Source organism: Procambarus clarkii, chromosome 56, assembly GCF_040958095.1.
Source record: "Procambarus clarkii isolate CNS0578487 chromosome 56, FALCON_Pclarkii_2.0, whole genome shotgun sequence".
Lineage (NCBI taxonomy): Eukaryota > Metazoa > Arthropoda > Malacostraca > Decapoda > Cambaridae > Procambarus > Procambarus clarkii.
In genome coordinates, this window is record NC_091205.1 from 20,090,065 (window position 1) to 20,114,428 (window position 24,364).

General features: G+C 41.9%; 1 protein-coding gene across 2 annotated transcripts in view; it reads left to right on the plus strand.

Moving 5' to 3' along the window:
• Positions 1 to 3,115: 3,115 nt before the first annotated feature.
• The window catches only part of LOC138353104 (uncharacterized), a 49,355-nt gene continuing 28,106 nt past the window's right edge, over positions 3,116 to 24,364 (plus strand). Inside the window, exons 1-3 of one of the 2 annotated variants that reach the window (XM_069305828.1) lie at positions 3,116 to 3,193; positions 11,386 to 11,499; positions 19,905 to 20,392. In XM_069305828.1, coding sequence (XP_069161929.1) covers positions 3,142 to 3,193; positions 11,386 to 11,499; positions 19,905 to 20,392 — 654 coding nt within the window. In that variant the 5' untranslated portion in view covers positions 3,116 to 3,141. The other variant, XM_069305827.1, reaches the window with a different exon arrangement.

Here is a 24,364-nt window from a genome sequence, read left to right on the forward strand (position 1 = left end):
TTCATTAGCCGACATCGTCCTCTCCAAAACTCTAAGCCTCTACAACACACACCACACTGTCATATCCTCACCATGCAAGTAACTGCCAAAAGATTAAATAACCCCTGGTTCACAAGTGGCATACTTAATGCAATGGACAAGAAACACGAATATGAAAAAAACATAAGATTGCCCTAGTTACAAAATAAGTAGTTAAGAGATACTCATCAATGCTTACCAGTAAAATAAGAAGAGGCAAACTATCCTTTTATGAGAGTAGATTCAAAGAAGCTAATGGAAAGATGAAAAGCACATGGAAGCCATCTCTAACGTCTTGGATCTAAACAACAATCACATAACAATCAGGTAAAACTCTCCAAGGATGGTTACACATTTGCAACAGACTTAGAAACATTAATTGAATTGAATAGCTTCTTTTCATCAATTGGTACTAACCCTGCCAGAAAAATCTCAGAGACCCAGACACATGTTACAACATACCTCACCGGCAGCTATCCTAACTCTACTACTTTTACCAATCAGCCCAAAAGACATTATATAATAATTAATTGTGTCAGGGGGACAAGAAGCCAGAGTGTATTCGTACACGTTTGACTTATCGCGGTCCCCCACCCCCAAGGTCGAATTAGTGACCCCGCCTAGGATGAAACACCACAACAAGCTAACTCATGAGTACCTACTCACTACTAGGTGAACAGACACATTAGGAGAAAGGAAATGTGCCCAACCATTTCTGTCCTGCCCGGGATTCGAACCCGGAATTCTTAATTGTGCGTCGAGAACGAACCCGACTGCACTACCAGGATTCTCAATATCCATAATTCATTCACAACTAAAGTTGGGAGCACTAGTGAAATACCATCTATGATATATGAGTGCCTCTCATGCCCCAACCCGTTCTCGCAAATTCGTAAAGTCAATATTGACTTATTAACTACGTGCATAGGTGATATACTAAACATAATAGATACCCTTAAAAAGATTCATAGAAAACACCGACCTTACCTAACCTTGTTAGTATCTTAAGCTTCATAGAAAACACCGACCTTACCTAACCTACTTAGTATGTTAAAATAAGCATCTTATAGCTTCGTAATTACAATTGTTACTTAACCTATTATAGGTATAGGTTAGGTAATAATTGTAATTACAAAGCAATAAGATGCTTATCTTAACATACTAAGTAGGTTAGGTAAGGTCGGTGTTTTCTATGAAGCTTTTCAAGGGAAACTATTATGTTTAGTATGTCACCTATGCACGCAACTAATAAGTCAATATTGACTTATTAAATTTGCGAGAACGGGTTGCCCTGGTACTACTCATAGGTCTGTTATTCAACAAATCTCTAGTGTCATATTTTTCCTGATATCCTTAAAGATGCAAGAGTAACGCCAGGTGACATAGGCGAGACAGCTGACATAAGTAATTGCAGACCAATATGAAATCTACCGATACTATCAAAAATATTTGAAAACAATATTAACAAACAGCTCTATTCTTATCTTGACGGAAATGGCAGCTAAAACTGCATGTTATATGCCTACCTTGAGGTTACCTTGAGGTGCTTCCGGGGCTTAGCGTCCCCGCGGCCCGGTCGTCGACCAGGCCTCCTGGTTGCCGGACTGATCAACCAGGCTGTTGGACGCGGCTGCTCGCAGCCTGACGTATGAGTCACAGCCTGGTTGATCAGGTATCTTTTGGAGGTGCTTATCCAGTTCTCTCTTGAACACTGTGAGGGGTCGGCCAGTTATGTCCCTTATGTGTAATGGAAGCGTGTTGAACAGTCTCGGGCCTCTGATGTTGAAAGAGTTCTCTCTCAGAGTACCTGTTGCATGTTGCCTAAAAATGAGTTTGATACGGGCATTCCAATCTGCTGTAAAAGCCGCAATATTTTAGGAAATTAGGGATAACAGAAGAGCAGTCACTGACACTCAAAGGCCAGAAAGCAAGAATATAGACACAAAAATCACAATAGCGTGATACATCAAATGAACAAATCCACAAGGGCCGTGATAAGGGTTCGAACCTGCGTCCGGGATGATCCCAGACGGGATCCGTGTGAGAGCAGTAGCACTCCCGGTCACATGTCGTGGCGTGGTCGACTAAGGCGCGTCTGGGATCATCCCGGACGTAGGTTCGAACCCTCATTACGGCCCTTGTGGATTTGTTCAAGAGTATAAAGAGCTATGATATGCTTAGAACCGAGAATTATATGTACTGGCAGCATAAAACATCCACTAGTCAGTGTGACATTATTATTGCCAGAATTAGGCTGGGATAGCGATATCTATGGCAGGTGGCTGCAGGTAATGAATCCCCCCCCAATGGTGAACATTCAAACTGTAAACTGTGTGAACAAGAGCTGGGACATACTCTACAACACTGTATCTATGATTACCCTGCTATCAGTAATTTCAGATCAGATGGTATAAGGTACTTTGAGCTCTGTATCTACTTCATACACTCACGAATACTGGAAGATATTCTTGTGCTGTAATCAGATTTTGCTAGTGGAGGCTAATAGATAAGCCTCGCATTGCATGTTCTCTCTTGATTCCATGTATGCCTAATCATCCTGTTAGATGGGGATATTAGATGAACTGGCTAGTTTTTGATCTACACTGTGTAATGTTTCATATAGAATAGGATAGCAGTACATTGTTGTGTATACCCAAGCTTGTTAAAAAAAGCACCGAGGGTCTTTGGAGCCAAACATACTTTTATTTATTTATTTATTTATTTATTTATTTATTTATTTATTTATTTATTTATTTATTTATTTATTTATTTAATATTTATTTATTTATTTATTTATTTATTTATAAACAAAAAGGTACATTGGGTTTGTGAGAATACATAACATAGTATTTACAATCTTGTAAAGCCTCACGTGAGTGTGAGCTGGGCTGGTCTTGGCATCGTTTTTACCAGCTGGCAGAGTGAGTGGATTATAGGAGAGTGCCAGGGTGAGGCTGGTGATAGGTTAGGGAGTAATGTGGTAATGTTGGGATTGGGTTGGGTAGTGTTTGGAATGGAAGGTTGGTTAGGTACCGGGATAGGGGAAGGTGGAGGCGCCAGGGTGGCAGCACTGTAGGCTACAGCCTCAGTGCTGGTCCAACTAGCGTCGCGTGAGGACGTGTGATGTGTATGCTAGAGGCTCCCCGGGCTTGCCGTCCAGTTGCTTTAGTGGCAGGTAATTGAGAAAACTTGAAGTGTTCAGGTGAATGTTGTCTCGTTGCTAGGTGAGTAAAGGGCGGCAAGATGTGAGACATTGGTGATGATCTAAAACCCTCTTTTACATAACCTGAAACTTTGATGCAAAAATGATTAATTTTAGATTATCGGTGAAGACATGCAATGCGACTGGGTGAAAGGTCCCACATTATGGAGTTTTACTCAACTATTATACCTGTACTGGTCCCAGTGATGTGGAAACACAGCACACGAGGACAAGTGCTACTGAAGGCTTCCTCGCTTTGTAAGTGCTAAGTGCTGGACAAGTGCTAAGATATTCGCCAAATAATCATATATTTGACCTCCCTAGAAAACAAGTCTTAGGATGTATGGGTCAGTTGGTAGCAGTCACCTGCACCGGGTTGGGGCGCCCCTGACCCTGGTATGCATCATACCCTTGACCTCTTCTCGCGTCCTCGTCACACTATGGACGCTCCTGGCCATCACACAACTTACAGGTAGGCCCGCCTGCTCATCATAATTATCTCGATAAATCGTTGCACATTGACAAATTAAATAAATGAGACTAATCCAAAAACCAATTAAATGGCCGTACAGCCTCTAAATGGCGTATACATTAATAATTCAGATTTGCTCCTAGAAGAATGTAAGCAATAAACCCAAAAAAGATCTACCGTTTAAGGCGAATGTTGAGGTATGGGTGTAGGAGATGTGAGAGCTTACCTTATTGTACTGGCCGGGGAATGAGCTACAGTTCTTAGGTCCTGCCTCTCAGCTATTAATCAACTGGTGTATAGCTTCCAGAGAATGGTGGCCTGTGTCATATCTATATTGGAAGCAGTATATTTAGTTTTTTCCATCCACTACTTCACTTCATATCGTAATTCTTTCGTTCGATATTGTGACAGAAATATTTATATCTGGCTCAATTTGGTATTTGTGCCCTCTGGTATGGTACATATTATTAGTAGTCTTTTTCTTGTCTTCCCCTGTCTATTCCTCTGCTTATTTTGTATAAGGTGATCATATTCTCTCAGTTCCTTATTTCTTCCAGTAACGTAAGACTAAATTCCTTCAGTTTTCCTTGTAATTAAAATCTCTCAATTCTAGGAACAGTCTGGTATGAATTTTGGGTGTTAGGAGATGGCCGCTTTGGGAACTGAAGGGCATAAGAGACATGTTTTGAGAGATGGGCGTGGGGAAACTGCTTTTGATTGATGAACTTGGGGAACTCTTCAGGGAGATGGGGTGGGGGGTACTGAATTTGGGAGAATGGGGTGGGGGAAGGCACTAGTTTTGGAAGATGATAGTGAAAGGAGACCTGATTTTGGGAAATGGGCGTGAGGGAAGGAAATGGGTGAGGGAGATAGGCGCGAGGGAATGACATTGGTTTGGTAGATGGGCGTGAGGGAAGGAAATATGTTTATGAGATGGGCGTGGCGGAAGGAAATGGATTTGGGAGATGAGCGTGGGGGAACTGGCTTTGGAACATGGGCGTGGGATGATCTGGTTTTTGGAAGATGGACGTGTTGGGGGAACTGGCATTTGGAAGGTGGGCGTGTGGGAAACTAGTTTTGTGAGATGGGCGTGGTGAGTGAATCTTGATATAGGAAATATGAATGTAGGGAGGAACTGGTTTTGGGAGATGGGCGTGTGTAGCAACTGGTTTTGGGAGTGGAACGTGATGTGAGGGGAGAACTGGTTTCCGATGGGTGAGCTGAGAACAGGCTTTGGAAGAAAGGCATTAATGGAGAACTGGTTCTGGGTAACTGATGAGGGGCAATTGTTTTGACACGAGAGTTTTATGTTTTGTGGCGAGAACAGAAGAGATGCCCCAACTCAATGACTTCCACGCAGAAACTGCGTCAATTATGGAGAGCTTTTTGATTTTTGATTGTTGCTGCCGGAGGCGGCTAGATTATTGCGCACCCTATACTATTCCTGTGAGCGTTATCGCAAAAAAAGATTACAGAGGCCACAAAAAATCTTTATAAGACCTCAACGAAGATTATTACATTAACAATTTCATCTATCCTTCACACCTAATAATTATAATGTCAGCTAGTTACATATAATGTTCAATTTCAATAGCTATATATTTGCAGTTAATCATTATACATTAATGGTCGGTCTTATCGCTAATACATAATTGTTTGAGCTATGGAGATATTACATGGTCATAGGGGACCTGCTGTTTGTTATAATTGTTATAGTCTGTTCTCTGCCCGAAATGCTGCGGGTACTAGTGGCTTTACAAGATTGTAATTACCATATTATGTATCTTCACAATCCCAATGTACCTTCTTGTATATATATATATATAAATAAATAAATAAATAATATCAACCTATCCTCCTGTTTAGATAGTAGCTATTGTGACGGTCGTCAATAGTCACAAATTCGTACGTACTTAGCTTTTAGATAGTAGTATACTGACTAGTAAGGAATTCTTTTAAAATAAATCAAGCTAATTTTTTTAAATATTCCTAGGCCTAGTATAGCACACATATGCACTATATTAGGCCTCAGATATCGTGCATTAGGCCTAGGAAGGTTAAGTTAGTTTAGTTTGTCAAAACAACAAAAGTAAAAAATAATTTTCCGGTTTGTTCAACTCAATAGTGCTGATTTCTATTTTCTGATTTTGTTGTACGTCGGTGTATATATACTATGGTACTCATCGTTACTATAAGTATTACTAAAACTGGAGGATAGGCTGTATTATTAGTCTTCACAATACACTTACTTGCTTCTTAATATCATATATCGTTTATCTACTGGAAACGAAATATGGATACAGTGCAAGGATTTCAAGTAGTGTTTCCTTGGTAATAAAATGGTTTGCCATTTCATACAGCGTGAGTTTAGATTTATCTTTAAATGGCGCAATTTTATTACTGTCCAAGATATAATTTTACTTCATCTTGATCCCTCACTTGATCGTTGTATACCTCTTGGGAATTTTAATCTTATTTTAAACAGTATGATAAGGAATAAGATATACATCTTTAATTTATTCAAAATACCAGACGTTTCGGAGTACCAAACTCCATCAGTGCTAACAATTAATATTGACATTGCAAATTTAGCGAAAAACAATTAAATATATATATAAATTATATATTCAATAACAATAAATATTCAAAAGCTAAAAGAACACTATACACAAATAAAAGACAAAGATATATTCTCAAAACAAGACCAATAAAATAGCTCAACACATACTTTAGAGAAGATGATAATTGGTACATCAACAACCCAGTCGACGACTCATGAGCTATTGTTGATTTAAGGACGACTACGCTCAAGGGATTGAACGCGCCCTTCCGAGTTGTTCAACTCTGGCCTCAATTTTAAAAATCTTAGCCTTAATTTAAAAAATCGAGATATTCACTAAAATATTGAGTTCAAGGCGAGACGAACTACAAGACAGAACAGCGAAATCGTTGTAAGCAAGAGGGTGTTTATCCTCGCTGTGATCGCTAATAACAGGAAGCACCATTGCCCAAGAGAGTATGTCCCAGCTCTTGTTCACATAGTTTACAAGTGGAATGTTCGCCACTCCAGCACTATATCTGTGATTGCCCTGTTACAAGTGACTTCAGAACTAATGATATGAGGTACTTTGATCTCTGTAATTACTTCGTACACTCAGGAATATTGGAAGATATTCTTGTGCTGTACCCAAATTTTGCTAGTGGAGGCTAGTAGATCAGTCTTACATTTTATGTTCTCACCTGATTTTTAGTCAGAGTTGATTAGTTTTGTATTGAGGCTGGTATTTTTTCCCCTGATTCCATATATGACTAACCATCCTGTGAGATGGGAATATTGGATGAACTTATAGCCTGCTGATTAGTCAGAACTGGTTTGTTATTGTATTAAGGCAGGTATTATCTCCCACTAATTCTATGTATGACTAACCATCATGACAGATGGGAATAATAGTTGAACCTATAGCTAATTCTTGATCTATACTGTGTAATATCTCATATAGAATAGGGTAGCAGCACATTGCTGTTTATACCTAATTTTGCTCATTAAAAAAAAATGCCTAAGAGGCAGAGCATAAACGTTTCGTGAGGTATTTCCCACATATCGAACAGTTTGAACATTTAAACAGACAAACAACAGCAGATCTGAGTTCAAAGGGTAGTGGATCTCAACGTTATAAATAGCTTCCATTGGTGTTATTAATAGTAAACACGGAGTGAAAACTAATTTGTGGATATGTCGAAGAATATTCTCAAGTTCCTTCCTAATGTAATAACTTATCGTAATTAAATATTGAAATTGTACATATTATGAGTCTTTAAGGACTGTAGGAACCGCGATACAGTAGTATGTTTAAATTTGGTAGTTAAGAATCTCATCAGAATGCTATAAAATATCTTGCTAGGAAACAAATTTGAAAGGAAAAGTTCAAGCAAAAATTGAACTTCAGTTTCAAATACTTTGTAATCCGAACAAAGATTAATGGCGCTATTTATTAAAGTTTTAATTGTATTCAGTTTGTATAGATTTGGACAAAAACTAAGATTTTTTTAATTAACACATTTAAGTACATCTACATTTGTGCAGCTACCCTAAACTATATGAAGGGAACCCTAGACTATATGAAGGGGAGTACAGTGTCAAAAAGTGATGCTAAATCACATCATAAAGGGATGCTACGTGATGCTAAAATCCCCATCACACAGGATGGTTAGTCATACAGAGGCATGTGATTAGTAGTCTGCACTGGCAGACTCTGGGTGCATTATGAGGATTTCATGAATACAAGAGTGAATAAGGCAGCAGTGATACTAAAGGTCTCCATCTCGCAGGATGGTTAGTCATACAGGGCCATATGTTCAGTTGCCTGCACTGGCAAATTTTGGGTGCAATATGAGGATATCGTCAAGAACTCGAGAGTGAATAAAGAAATTGCAAAGCTCCAGGTACCTCATGACAATGGGGTCTGAATGGTCTAATAACTGGGCATTGGGTGATGCCGCAGTTCCTGCTCACAGAGTTTGCACCTGGAGTGTTCAGGGTTGGGAGATCCGTCACCTGTAGCCACCAGCCACAGGTAGTGGTAACCTAACCTGATCCTGGCAACCACTGTGTCGCACAGTCTGGTCCACGTTTTGTGCTGCCCATAAACATAAGTTTCAGATCTGTACAAATCATAGCTTTTTATACTGGTGCTTTTCAGGTCGTTGGGAGTCAGTAATTTCTCTATCAGACCTGAATGTTTGGTACATTATAGTTTTGACAACAGAGATGGTAATACCTAGGTCTAATTCAACTTCATCTTTGTTACACGTTAATTTGGCTGCAATGTTTGTGTCATTATGATGAGTTATATTTGTGTGATGGTATCCATACAAAGGAGATTCGAAACCTTTTACGCTGTGCAGCAATTAGGTAATTTATAATTATTAGTATGATGTTCTTGCTGTCGATCTTCCAGAAGCTTTCGATTGCTTGAAGAGCAGACTTTGAGTCTGCAAAATATTTTTCCTCCTATGTTTTTTAATATACTGGTAGCTAGTTGTAGTGCCGCTAGTTCTGCTTGTGTGGAGGTCAGCCAGTTGTTTAACCTGACACTGACAGTCTGTGTGCAAATATTATTTCTATAAAACCTGCATGCTGCTGCAGTCCGTCCAGTAGAACATTGGACAGAGCCGTCAGTGTACACACAGTGTTCGTGAGAGTTTAAATTTTCGACCCTATTGACTGGTGCCAACGTACCAACGCACTCCTTTTGTGATAAATGGCTGAATAAAAATGCCTACAGTCTCATCAAACTTAACATAACCTTTTTAAGTGTAATCTACCTGTCTGATATTCCTCTTTATCTGTACCCCACTATTCAAGGAACATACACACCCGTCACCAAGAAAGGTAATGAGAATGTTGCTCCTCTTAAAGTTGTCACACCTGACACAATTGCCTCCTTGAAGTTTTAAAACATAAGAAGACACACCAACATTCAACAATCTTAATTTAGAAATGTCACCCAGAAGTAGATAGTGATAGACATAGCTTAAGCTAGTCTATCCCTTTGAGATGTATTTTTTTCTTGTCTCAATAAACATACTTGAACTTGAACCCAGAATACTATTGACCTCATTACACAGAGAAATCACATTAACGGGGTACTATATCAACGAACAAATCCACAGGAGCCCTGATGAGGGTTCGAACCTGTGCGCTGGGTGTTCCCAGACGCGCTCTTATCGACTGCACCACGACATGGTAAAATAATTACAACCTGGAGTACTACTGCACTAACAAGGATCCCGAGGCTTCCACTGAAGCCTATCCGGGGTTTCCCACAATTCCCCCACATGTACTCGGGCTCGGTCAACCTGTAATTCTACCTCTGACGATTGAATTCTATTTTTCAATACACAGAGAAATCACATTAACTTCAGTGAACTTCAGAATGAGAATGGTGTTCTTCCTGTTCTTTACATTATAATCCATAGTCAATAGATGTTTTAACTTTAATGTGTACATGAAGTAAACTAATGTTTATTCGTATGTGCACTTCTATTATCATTATCACATTAAAGATAAGCGTGCAGTATTTTCTGGAATGTTTCTCAGAGCCTTGAAGATTTGCAGCCGGGAATTTATTGACGAGGAAATGGCTAAAAAATTGAGAGGAAGATGCAATAGCCAGAAACAGTTCTGGATGTATCGCTAGGACAAGCTAAGCATACGTTCTAAGTCAGCATCAGTGCTACCAACACACCAGGGGCCAGAGTCACGAAAGCACTTACACAAGCACTTACGAACGTGTACATCTTTCCTCAATCTTTGACGGCTTTGGTTACATTTATTAAGCAGTTTACATATGTTGTTGAATATGACCGAAAAGGTAAGATTAATAATTCTAACACGAATCTTCTCAATATTTCTTGTTTTTCTTCACTGAAGAAAAACATAAGAAATATTGAGAAGATTCGTGTTAGAATTATTAATCTTACCTTTTCGGTCATATTCAACAACATATGTTTACAAGAAAGACTGCTACCAAAATATACTAATATAAACAGTTTACAAGCATGAAAACTTCCCTTTCAACTGTTGTTATTGTTATAAACAGCCTCCTGGCGCTTCGGAGCTCATTAACTATTTAATAATTGAAAACAAAGCCGCCAAAGATTGATAAAAGATGTACAGGTTCGTAAGTGTTTGCCTAATTACTTTCGTGAATCTGGCCCCAGCTCTGGTGAACTCACTGTGTCTTGGAGACACAAATAAAGTATGCAGATATATATGAAAGTGTATAATTTAAAGAATATTACTAGGCTGCAAAATACATACGTAAAAACAATGCAAATTAGATTTAGATTGAAAGGGTAAATATTGATTTGTAAATAGTTTTTTTTAGAGTCATGTCGTCAAATACCTTTTGACATAATAGACATAGGATCGTTGTGTTGTTTCAGGAGTGGCTTAGACAAATATATGGGTTTAGTCGAGTAAAATCAGGAGCTGCCTTGCATGTGCCGATAGCCCGTCCTCTTTGCCAACAGTTCTAACATTACAAGCTACTTTTGTGGTTCTTCTTAATCTAAATATTCACTTTGCTCTGTTTTATCTCCTACTTCCCTTTCGTGGTGGAGGGCAAGGCTGCCACAATCAGGTGTGGCGGAGGGCAAGGCTGCCACTACCAGGTGTGGTGGAGGGCAAGGCTGCCACTACCAGGTATGGTGGAGGGCAAGGCTGTCACTACCAGGTGTGGTAGAGGGCAAGGCTGCCACAAGCAGGTGTGGCGGAGGGCAAGGCTGCCACTACCAGGTGTGGTGGAGGGCAAGGCTGCCACTACCAGGTATGGTGGAGGGCAAGGCTGCCACTACCAGGTATGGTGGAGGGCAAGGCTGTCACTACCAGGTGTGGTAGAGGGCAAGGCTGCCACAAGCAGGTGTGGCGGAGGGCAAGGCTGCCACTACCAGGTGTGGTGGAGGGCAAGGCTGCCACTACCAGGTATGGTGGAGGGCAAGGCTGTCACTACCAGGTGTGGTAGAGGGCAAGGCTGCCACAAGCAGGTGTGGTGGAGGGCAAGGCTGTCACAAGCAGGTGTTGTGGAGGGCAATGCTGCCACTAACAGACGTAGTATAGGGCAAAGCTGCCACCAACAGGTGTGTTAGCAGAAGAGGTGTGTCACTACCAGGTGTGTGTGTTTCCCTACAGGTGTGGTGGAAGGCAAGGCTCGCTACCTCTCCCACGACCCGGCGTCTGAGGACTGTCTACCAGAGCTGCGATGTCCGGAGACCCCGGACTACGACGCCGACGTCAAGATGCCAGGTGAGTGCACGTAGCTTGTTAAATGTACTTTTGAAATTATGAATGGAGTTTGCTTCTACGTCTGTTGTTGTTGTTGTTTAAGATTCGCTACTCGGAGCAAGTTCCAAGTAGCACGGGCTATGGTGACCCCGTAACTTACCTGGCACAGGAGCGGGGTGTGCACGTAGCTGCTGCTCTAACAGTACTGTTTGTCTCTGGAGGAGGCTTGTGTAGGAGGCCTGGTCGACGACCGGGCCGCGGGGACGCTAAGCCCCGAAAACACCTCAAGGTAACCTCACGGTACATCTCAAGGTAACCTCAAGGTAACCTCAAGGTAACTTCAAGGTAACCTCAAGGTAACCGCAAGGTAACAAGGTACACCTCAAGGTAACCGCAAGGTACACCTCAAGGTATACCTCAAGGTAACCTCAAGGTAACTTTAAGGTAACCTCAAGGTAACTTCAAGGCAACATCAAGGTAACTTCAAGGTAACTTTAAGGTAACTTCAAGGCAACCTCAAGGTAACCTCAAGGTAACTTCAAGGTACACCTCAAGGTAACTTCAAGGTACACTTCAAGGTAACCTCAAGGTAACTTCACGGTACACCTCAAGGTAACTTCAGGGTACACTTCAAGGCAACCTCAAGGTAACTTCAAGGTACACTTCAAGGTAACTTCAAGGTAACCTCAAGGTAACTTCAAGGTACACCTCAAGGCAACCTCAAGGTAACTTCAAGGCAATCTCAAGGTAACCTCACGGTAACTTCAAGGTACACCTCAAGGCAACCTCAAGGTAACTTCAAGGTACACCTCAAGGCAACCTCAAGGTAACTTCAAGGTACACCTCAAGGTAACCTCAAGGTAACTTCAAGGTACACTTCAAGGTAACCTCAAGGTAACTTCAAGGTACACCTCAAGGTAACCTCAAGGTAACTTCAAGGTACACTTCAAGGCAACCTCAAGGTAACTTCAAGGTACACCTCAAGGCAACCTCAAGGTAACTTCAAGGTACACCTCAAGATAACTTCAAGGTACACCTCAAGGTAACCTCAAGGTAACATCAAGGTAACTTCAAGGTAACCTCAATGTACACCTCAAGCTACACCTCAAGATACACCTCAAGGTAACCTCAAGGTAACCTCTTCGTGTGTGTGTGTTCCCTACTGTTGTTGGTGCTCCTGTAATGTTGAGTTGTAATGCTGGTGTTGTGTTCTTAGGGAAGGTCAGTACTAATGACGGAGTGTTATTGTAATGGTCAGAAATAATGCTGTTGTAGAACTCGTCTAAAAGTTAGTTCAGATCAAAAATCAAAATCAAAATGTTTATTCAGGTAAAAGTACATACATAGAAGATGAGTTACACACATAATGTTGGATTTATAGATAGAGCTAGAACATACAATGCCTAAAGCCACTAGTACGCACAGCGTTTCGGGCAAGTTGCACTGAATCTTTTAATGCTGCTGATGTTTTGCATTAAGGCTCAATTCTAATGGAATGTTCCTGTAAGGGGTCAGGGCTAGTGATAAAATCGGCCTTGTCAATTTCCTTTAGAATCTTGTATGTTGCTGTCATGTCCCCATCTCTCTCTCCTTTCCTCGAGCCTTGTAAGGTCCAGTTCTCTGTTTTTATTCTATAGCTCAATCTCCTTGGCTCCAGAACGAGTCTAGTTGCATATCATTGGACATTTTCTAGGTTCTCCTTGTCCATTTTCAGTTAAGGGTTCCATGCTGGGAATGCATATTCAAGCCTTACCTTTGCTGTATATAGGTCCCGGAAAACCCCCTTTGTCCGAGTTTCTGAAGGATACGCGGATGTTGGCCAGTATGCCATATGCTGCTGCTGTTATTCTGCTAACGTGGGCTTCTGGCATCAAAATTGGGTTATGACAACTCCCAGTTCTTTCTCCTTTTATGATTGAGGAATTTGCCTTCCCTTCATCCTATACTACTGTACTGGTCTGCGCACTCTTTTTCCAATACTCATAACTTTGCATTTGGCTGGGTTAAATTCTAGCAACTATTTTTCAGACCACATCTGGGGTGTGTCCAAATCAGCTTGCAATTCATCACAGTCTATCATTGACCTGATTCTTCTCATTAGTTTTGCATCATCTGGAAAATTGATATGAAGGAGTCAATTTCCACTGCCAGGTCACTGACATATATTAGAAACAGTATAGGCCCTGGAACCGACCCTTGTGGTACCCCACTCGTAACCTCGCTTCACTCTGATGTCTCTGCCCTCACTGTAACCCTTTGCTTCCTTCCTGAGAGACACTCTGATCCACCTTACGACTCTTCCACATACGCCAACCTGCTTTTCTAGTTTGAGTAGAAGTCTTCATGCAGTTGTCGTAGGAGTCTAAAGGATCCCACAATGGGGGTTCTCCCTATCAATTATTTGTTTGAGAAGGGGCATAATATAGTAGGAACCGGGTCTGATGAGGCGACTTCGTTATTTAGTTTGGCAGTATTCAAAAAGGGTTTTATGTAAACATTGTTTAACAACATCAACATTTATTTCCAAAACTTACGTACTATAATACACATGAAGGTTTCGTAACTTTGCGATTGTTGTCGTCAAAGGAAATATCGACAAATGTATCCGCCAGGGAGACTAGGACGCCTCCTTGACTGCTCGCGGGGTTCCTCGTGGGTAATCCTATCTTAACACTTTCTTTAGACAACCAGTCACAAACATGCCTCTCACAAAAGTGTCACAAACACTAGTCGATCGTAAAAGACACGTGCGAGTTCCTTCCAGGTATCAGGGATAATTAATGACGTGCACAATTAGCGACAATAACGACCCGGCAAGCTGGCGGTAAACACAGCATACACACATACACTAAATGTGTTGATTGTGAAACATACACTCTGAGGGTGGAACAACCGTCATACCACACAGATACTCACTTGATCACAGTCGCTCTGTCTTTAAACTCAAACTATTGCGAATGATCAATAAGGTGAAAAAACTGACAGCGCAAAAAACAGACAATAAATCCCATGACTTTGTACTTCACAGTAATACCATCCTCACACACTCACACAGCCTCATTTACACTCAGCTCCCAGAAGGTCTCAACGGCTGGACTTCGAGCGTCGGCCACATGGCTGTCATGCTGATCTTCTACTTCGACTGTACGTGGTCTCTATGTACATCAACGCACGTGTTACGTGAACAGGGCAGACGCGTCTCCGAGAATGGCCTGGGCGTGAGACTACCTGATTTTCCTGCACACTTCTTTATTCCAGAGTGAGTGCCGGATGTGAATAGTGTTAATTTAGGAGACGAGGTGACACTGGCACGAACCAGCGACTGTTATACAGTCCTCAAGACTGGCTGATCACTTCAGCTCACCAATCATCAGATTATACAATACTGAGTTTCTAAGCTCAGATGATACTGCTAGGATCCATTTCAGAGACTTATACTCTGCTCATCCATCCCGGCTCCAACGTACACCAAAATGTATCCGTCTGTGGCACTCGTAGATGATATAGTGGATGGATGTGTAGGTGTATTGAATGAATGTGAGGCCAGCTGTGGCAGGCATTCTCTCCTGGCTTGCACACCATTGGTAATGACTCACACCTGCTGGCCGACACGGGTTTCAGTAGGCGCGGGAGGCCTAGCCTACAACCTCACACCAGGATGCCCCAACACCCCGTAGATCACCCCCAGTCTACCCCTCTCAGACGCCTCACTCTCCCCTCACAGTGACTTCACAACACAGTGTCACAAACCTCACGGTAATGGACAAAGTTCATCAAACATCTCACTCGAGAAAGCTTGCCTTATATACTGCCAATCACCCTATCATGGAAATAAACATTTTATTCACTTAGGCACTAGGATACTCGAACCGCCGACCCCACGGTGTAAGGTGGAAGCTCTTCCACTAAGCTATCTGAAAGACTCAGTAGGAAAGATTTCAGAGGCAACAATCCACTGGCCAACTGAAATGTTATACTCTTCTTTCTCCACACTCGACACTGCCTCAACATTTTCTCAGAGGACGTCTCCTCTTGTCCCCAGGTGTGACCCTGTCTGGCACTACCCAGCACCTGTCCCTCAAGTGCTAGCGACACTCACACTAGTGAACACACTGTACACACTGACAAAAACATGTCTTGCCCCATTGGTTTAAGCTTGGTTTAAATCCCCTCTCATGATTTCTTCCAATTACGCCTTTTTAGTAACCAGTGATTTGGTCCCGGCGGCAGAACTGGCTTCACTGGGCACTTAAATATATGCCGGCCTTAAGGGAGGTAGGTCCCTTAAGGCGTTACTATTACGTTACTATAACTATGATATCTTGAATCTGGAGCAGACAGGACTATTATTGACACCAAACCAGAACTTCGTTACTCATCGGATCATAAGTAAGGAAGTAATACATTATAAGTAGTTGGAAACACTTCTTCAGACACGAGTTTGGGCTGGAGAGTTCACCTTCTCACGATGTGTGACATAAACATCAACAGACGTTATACACAGGTGTCTTGAGACATAATAATGGAGGCGGAGATTCACGGGCTCACCATAGCCCGTGCTACTTGGAACTTTTTGTTCCAAGGAGCGAATCTTTAACAACAACAACAGGAGGCGGAGACATCCAGTGTAGCTTACAAGTTATGATATTTATCTATGATAGGTGCTGTAAGTTCAATTATATTACTCACATGTAATGATGAATTTGAAAAAAGCACCACAGACATATTTACATATACTCCAATGTGATACTTACCACATATCCCATATGCCTTCATTCTTCCATCATAGTGAGGCTGCTATATATATCCCCTGGAAACACAAACCGAAACTGTCTATTTTCTGCTTGTTACAACTTGTAATAAAGTTGTTACATCTTGGCTTAACGTGTTTATGACGTATTTGAACGTTGTTACAACTTGCTATATTGGTTGTTATAACTGGTTAGGAGGTGTTAAAACTTCTTCGAACGTTGTACCAACGTCGTAGTTTCGATGTGTGTTTGCCTAGGTCCCCCCAACCGGTCACTGATGTTTTCAGTGTCAGTTCTGGAGCGAGCCTTGTCACACATCTCTTAGCTTTTATTATAATTTTATTGTTAACATTTCTGGAGAAAAGATTCCAGCACCTAGCTGCAAGCTCCAGAATGGATCTTCCGAAGCTGTGTACTGTGTCCTGGAGGCTTCCTTGTCAAGGTTCCTTGATGCCTGCCAGTATTCTGAAGACATTACTTCTCAGGCGTCAGGTTGGGAGCAATATTTATATTCAAAAGATACAGCTTATATTTTTCGTTTGAAAGCTGTCTCTCACTACGTATTATCCTTGCGGGTCATACCTGGAGATGGTTTTGGGAGTCCTACTACTCCCCGAGCCCGGCCTGAGGCCAGGCTTGAGATAACTTAGTCCAATAGGCTATGAAGCGGCCCGCAGATCCACATATTCACTACAGCCTGGTTGATCTGGCACTTCTTGCAAGAACTTCTTGTCCAAGTGCCTCTTGAATACATCCATCTTCTTTCCGGCAATATTTCTAATGCTTGCTGGGAGGGTGTTGAACATCTGTGGACCTCTGATGTTCAGACTGCTCGGATTGTGCCTATGGCACCTCTACTATTCACTGGTTCTATTCTGCAATTCCTTCCGTACCTTTCGCTCCAGTATGTTGTTATTCTACTGTGCAAATTTGGGACCTGGCCTTCAAGTATCTTTCATGTATATATTATTTGATACCTTTCTCGTCTCCTTTCCAGAGAGTACATTTTAAGAGCTTTGAGACGGTCCCAGTTATTTAGATGTTGTATCATGTCTATGCGTGCTGTATATGTTCTCTGTATTCCCTCTAATTCAGAGATCTCTCCTGCTCTGAAAGTGAAAGTGAATACCGAGCAATACTCAACACGGGAATGCACCTGTGATTTAAATAGAAGTAGCATTGCTGTAGTGTCTCTGGATTTGAACTTTCTCATAATCCATCCTATCATTTTCCTGGCCACAGCTATATTGGCTCGGTTATGTTCACTAAATATGTTCATTATGTTCATGATATATATATATATATATATATATATATATATATATATATATATATATATATATATATATATATATATATATATATATATATGTATATATATATATGTCGTACCTAGTAGCCAGAACGCACTTCTCAGCCTACTATGCAAGGCCCGATTTGCCTAATAAGCCAAGTTTTCATGAATTAATTGTTTTTCGACTACCTAACCTACCTAACCTAACCTAACCTAACTTTTTTGGCTACCTAACCTAACCTAACCTATAAAGATAGGTTAGGTTAGGTTAGGTAGGGTTGGTTAGGTTCGGTCATATATCTACGTTAATTTTAACTCCAATAGAAAAAAATTGACCTCATACGTAATGAAATGGGTAGCTTTATCACTTCATAAGAAAATAATGAGAGAATATATATTAATTCAGGAAAACTTGGCTTATTAGGCAAATTGGGCCTTGCATAGTAGTCCAAAAAGTGCGTTCTGGCTACTAGGTACGACATATATATACATATATATATATATATATATATGTATATACATATATATATATATATATACATATATATATATATATATATATATATATATATATATATATATATATATATGTATATATATATATACATATATATATATATATATACATATATATATATATATATATGTCGTACCTAGTAGCCAGAATGCACTTATCAGCCTACTATGCAAGGCCTGATTTGCCTAATAAGCCAAGTTTTCCTGAATTAATATATTTTCTCTAGTGTTTTTCTTAAGAAATGATAAAGCTACCCATTTCATTATGTATGAGGTCAATATTTTTTTATTGGAGTTAATATTAACGTAGATATATGACCGAACCTAACCAACCCTACCTAACCTAACCTAACCTATCTTTATAAGTTAGGTTAGGTTAGGTAGCAGAAAAAGTTAGGTTAGGTTAGGTTAGGTAGGTTAGGTAGTCGAAAAAACATTAATTCATGAAAACTTGGCTTATTAGGCAAATCTGACCTTGCATAGTAGGCATAGAAGTGAGTTCTGGCTACTAGGTACGACATATATATATATATATATATATATATATATATATATATATATATATATATATATATATATATATATATATATACATATATATATATATAATTATCGTCTGGCATTCTTTCATATCATCTAGCAAATTTAGCATAGATCCAGTATAATGAATTATGTTTACAAACTGAGACCCATAAAAAACCTCACTGGCGACTAATTCACCACCAACTGGGTCGATACTTGGCACTGTTGACACCACACATCGAAAATGGAATATACGTCCGTTTTCTATCAAATGATTTTTCCATGTCAGTGGTTCTGGGAGTGAGGATGACAGCGGGGGGGGGGGGGCGCTTTTTAAACTATAACAAAGCCTTTCCATCAATCACAAAGCAATATACACATTAATTTTTTGTTTTATTTTATGGTAATGCAAACTTTTTGATTTTACCAGGTTTGGACATTTGAAGTTTTGTTCTCCCTGAAATTAAAATGTTACTCTTTCATACACAGACTTGTCGTGCTGCGTTGGGTATACTCAGACGCACTATACAGTGTTGGGTATACTCGGACGCACTATACAGTGTTGAGTATACTCAGACGCACTATACAGTGTTGAGTATACTCAGACGCATTATACAGTGTTGAGTATACTCAGACGTCACCACACAGTGTGTGTGTGTGTGTGTACTCACCTAATTGTGCTTGCGGGGGTTGAGCTCTGCTCTTTCGGCCCGCCTCTCAAATGTCAATCAACTGTTTCTAACTACTACTACTTCCCTTACAGGTCTGGCTTACAGGTCGGCGTTCAATCCCCGACCACCTAAGTTTTTATTTTTTATTTTTATTTATTAATATATACAAGAGTTCTTACATTCTTGTACATCCACTAGCATGCATAGGGTTCGGACACGTCCTTAAAATCCTAATTTTCACTCACATATATCCCCAGGAAGCAGCCCGTACCAGCTGTCTAACTCCCAGGTACCTATTTACAGCTAGGTGAACAGGAGCATCAGGATGAAAGAAACTCTGCCCATTTGTTTCCGCCTCCACCGGGGATCGAACCCGGACCCTTAGGACAACGAACCCAGAGTGCTGTCCACTCAGCCGTCAGGCCTCGGGCATCATTCCTTTTCTTCGTCCTATCCTAAGTCCCTCTTCTTATATCCCTTCCAAGTGCTGTATGGTCGCTATAACTTGATGCTTTCTCCTGATAATCACCTTACCTGTCCTGAGTTTTATAATACTATAGATATTAGTCTACCAACAGGACGCGTCTAGTCAGTCCTATCATGATATTTCTTTCCGCAACAAGTCCCAGATCAGATCTCAATGATGACCGTGAAACTTTTGTCTCCCAACAGGACGCTACTTCCCAAAGGTGCCCGATGCCAGGCCGTCCTTGGCGGTGCCCAACCACCACTACACCCATCACCATCACCGCCAGAACCCACACGAACGCTACCAGTATCACCACCACTTGCAGCAACAAGCATCACCACCACCGCCACACGTCACCACCACATCACATCATCATCACCATCATCATCACCATAGCATCGACTCCCCCATGAAGCAGCGACGGTCGAGTTCGCAGGAAGGTGATGACGGAGGGTATGTGTTTGGGGTGGAGGAGGAGGGCGGAGGTCGCCGGGTGATCGCTGTGAGAGGCAGCCACACCCAAGCGGCGCCCCGCGGTCACTACACCTTCCTGGACGAGCCCCAGGATGACTCTACCCTTGGGCCTCCTCCAGGACCCAGCTTTGACCGTACCTTACCCAGGAACATAACAATACAGTCCGGCAAGACGGCTATACTCTCCTGCAGGGTCTTCAATGCCAACGATAAGTCGGTAGGTGTCGCCTAAATACTCTTGTAATGCCTGAGTTTGTCTTTCACAGTGATTCTGGTGCCACCTCTATCATGATAAATCACCTCTGCTGTCCACATCTGCTCCGTCTTGTTCCTTCATGCGTGGTCATGACAGAGGCAACACGATTTTGAAAGCAAATGTTTTAGCAGCTGGTACCTTAAGGCACATCGAATTTAACACAACAACATTAATGCAATTGCTAATTTTCTTGTGGGTATTTTCCAGTCTATGTAAGTACATCTACCATCTAAGAACGTCGATGAATTCGTCGCTAGATTGAAGGGAGAATGTGGTCTGAATGTACGGAGATGTTATGTGGTTCTGTCTCTTTGAGTGTTGCAAAGTAGACAAGGGAATATAAGAGTTTAAAGGCTTACGGTTATTAATTTGTTGATCTTCGCGAAGTTTCTGTTCTCGCTGAGCTGGCCGTAGGACACCTGCGAATTATGTAGCAGATGTACACACCCAGTGACACTCCACACCTGACGATGTCTTCCCAGCCATGTTACCACTGAAGTAACTTATACTTCACGTTACCGTTGAAGTAACCGGGGTCAAAATCACCTCTTACTCTTTCGAATTCTAGGCTTCCAGTTTCAACGTTTATAGCAGCTGTGAGAGAGTTCACGCGTTGTTTTAAGGTTCTCGGTTGAGTTTCTGGTAAACTTCTGGTAAACTTTTTTTGGTAAAACCTTAAATTTCGAATGTTTTGTTGGATAGCTCTTTGTTTAAAATAGACTCTGCTGTATGACGTATGTAACCTACTTACCTACCTTCCTCACTATTATATTATTGTTATTATGGAAGTTCTTGCCTGCTTGGGTTAACTGAGATGACAGGAGATCCTGTCTGTAGTGGTGTCACTTTTTTGTCATTTCGGATTTGCAGCCGTTCCTGAATTAATCCTGTTCCGGATTAATATCAGTCTTACCTTTCTGTAGCAATTTGTACAAGTCCTCATAAGGAATTGCTAATTCAGCCTCTTTCGTAGCTTTTATACCAAGTTTATACCAAGATTCAAAAATTCAACCTGAGCATCAGCACGGGAGGCATCTCCCGTCACGCAGGGTGCAGTCGCATCTCCAGAGATCTCCAGTATCATCTATTGATACTGGTAATGGTTCAAAAGGGCCACCACTTACGGGTTATTCATGTCCGTGCCACCTTTTGGGTGGCTTAATCTTCATCAATCTGAGCATCAGTGAGAGTTTCACTAGAGAGGTTAGTAAAGCTGCTGTATGGCTTGGAATACGGGGTTTATAGCTATAGAGGTGAGAAAGCCTCTATAGCGCCTGGGAGCCGGTCGGCCGAGCGGACAGCTTACTGGACTTGTGATCCTGTGGTCCCGTGTTCGATCCCGGGCGCCGGCGAGAAACAATGGGCAGAGTTTCTTTTACCCTATGCCCCTGTTACCTAGCAGTAAAATAGGTACCTGGGTGTTAGTCAGCTGTCACGGGCTGCTTCCTGGTGGAGGCCTGGTCGAGGACCGGGCCGCGGGGACACTAAAAAGCCCCGAAATCATCTCAAGATAACCTCAAGAATAGTGATAAATGTAAGCGATAAAATGTATAGCGATAGCGGGGAATGTCAGACTCCCACCTGTGGATGGCATTAAGGAGAGCCACCGCGCTGCGACGCCGTAAGGGTTATCTTGAGATGATTTCGGGGCTTTAGTGTCCCCGCGGCCCGGTCCTCGACCAGGCCTCCACCCCCAGGAAGCAGCCCGTGACAGCTGACTAACACCCAGGTACCTATTTTACTGCTAGGTAACAGGGGTATAGGGTGAAAGAAACTCTGCCCATTGTTTCTCGCTGGCGCCTGGGATCGAACCCGGGACCACAGGATCACAAGTACAGTGTGCTGTCCGCTCGGCCGACCGCCTCCCCGGTTGGATAAAATGCAATGTGATATAGAGGTTATTCACTCCCTGTAAGTTGACCAGACCACACACTAGAAGGTGAAGGGACGACGACGTTTCGGTCCGTTCTGGACCATTCTCAAGACAATCGACTTGAGAATGGTCCAGGACGGACCGAAACGTCGTCGTCCCTTCACCTTCTAGTGTGTGGTCTGGTCAACATACTTTAGCCACGTTATTGTGACTCATCGCCTACACTCCCTGTAAGTTTTTTTTTGTAATTTATTCATTTGTGGTTTCTTCAGCTGTACCTATTATTTTATCAGTTGTCTCCGGAAGTCAAGGGTGTTGACTTGAAGCTACATTGCTTGAGTGTGTTGGAGTAAATGAGTATTTTTGGGGGGAGCAGGTTTGCTCAAGTGGACGTGGAATTGAACACAATATAATTTTATAGATGATCATGAACAAATCCACAAGGGCCGTAATGAGGGTTCGAACCTACGTCTGAGAGGATCCCAGAAGCGCCTTAACCGACTGTGCTACGACATGGTTAAAAGAATTGCAACTGGGAGTTCAACTGGCCTCACAGGGATCCTGCAGTCTCTCGGAGACACAAACCAGGGTTTTACACAATTCCCTCCATGCACCCGAGTTCGTATAGTGTATTGATGTGTATTGATGTGTGTATAGATGATAATGTTCTTATGTAATTGAAAGGAATTGTAAACGATGCATTGAAAACACTGAGATTTTTTCTATATTTTATTATAATAACTCTGTCCCCCCCCCCCCCCCCTCTTACCCTTCCTTCAGCCCTGTTCATCGTCCCCTCTCCCATCTTCTTTCTCCTCTCTCCTCTACCCACTCTTCTCTTCGCTCTCTTCCCTTCTCTTCCCCTTTACGTTGTTACAACGTAAAGAACGTTGTGATTACGTTAGGATGTGGCTACGTTCCACTTACAACAGTTTCCCCCCACTCTGACTTGACTCCATTTGTACTGGCTCTTTGTTTCCTTTGGCGTGGCCGTGGCCTAATCTACCTTGATGTAACACTCCCAATACCGCCAGCCTCTATCATTTTAATCAGTCTTTCATGTGGCCCTGCATCGGGGGCTTTGCTAAAGGCAAGGTGGACAATGGCACAAGCCTTAACACCGTCGGCTGCCACAGAATAAAATGATACTATTGCTAAAGCATAAGATTATCATTCGACAAGTTATTGGAACATACCAGACTTCATGACCGGTGTTGGCCAGACTACACTAGAAAGTGAAGGGACGACGACGAAGATGAAGATTAAGCCACCCAAAAGGTGGCACGGGCATGAATAGCCCGTAAGTGGTGGCCCTTTTGAGCCATTACCAGTATCAAGAGCTTGATACTGGAGATCTGTGGAGGTGCGACTGCACCCTGCGTGACGGGAGATGTCTCCCTTGGACGACGACGTTTCGGTCCGTCCTGGACCATTCTCAAGTCGATTTTTCAGCCACGTTATTGTGACTCATCGTCTTCGTGACGGGTCTTTTGCTCAACTTTCGTTATATTTTTCCTTTATTTTAAAATGGCTTCCGTATATCAATTCGATGAAACTTGTAGTCTACTATTTATTAAAATATTTCGGAACGTTCCTAGGTCACCTCCAGCCAGTACGGAACGGAATAAATCTATCAGGAGAAAGCGCCAAAGCCATTACGACTATATAGCACTGGGAAGGGGTCAGGATAACGCTTCGGGATAGGACGGGGGGAAGGAATGGTACCCAACCACTTGTAGACGGTCAGGGATTGAACGCCGACCTGCATGAAGGGATACCGTCGCTCTACCGTCTAGTCTAAGTTATTAGGCACCTTCAGACAATAGTTTAATTTTTTTCCAGATTTGCTTTAGTTTATATGACTTAAAAATTGTATTATAAGCACGTTTTGATCTGCAGGAAGGGCTACCCATTTTATTTTTATACTAGGGCAACGCGAGAGCCCGCCAAACACACACGAAACTACGATGTTGGTACAACGTTCGAACAAGTTTACCACCACCTAACCAGTTATAACAACCAATATAGCAAGTTGTAAGAACGTTCTAATACGTCATAAA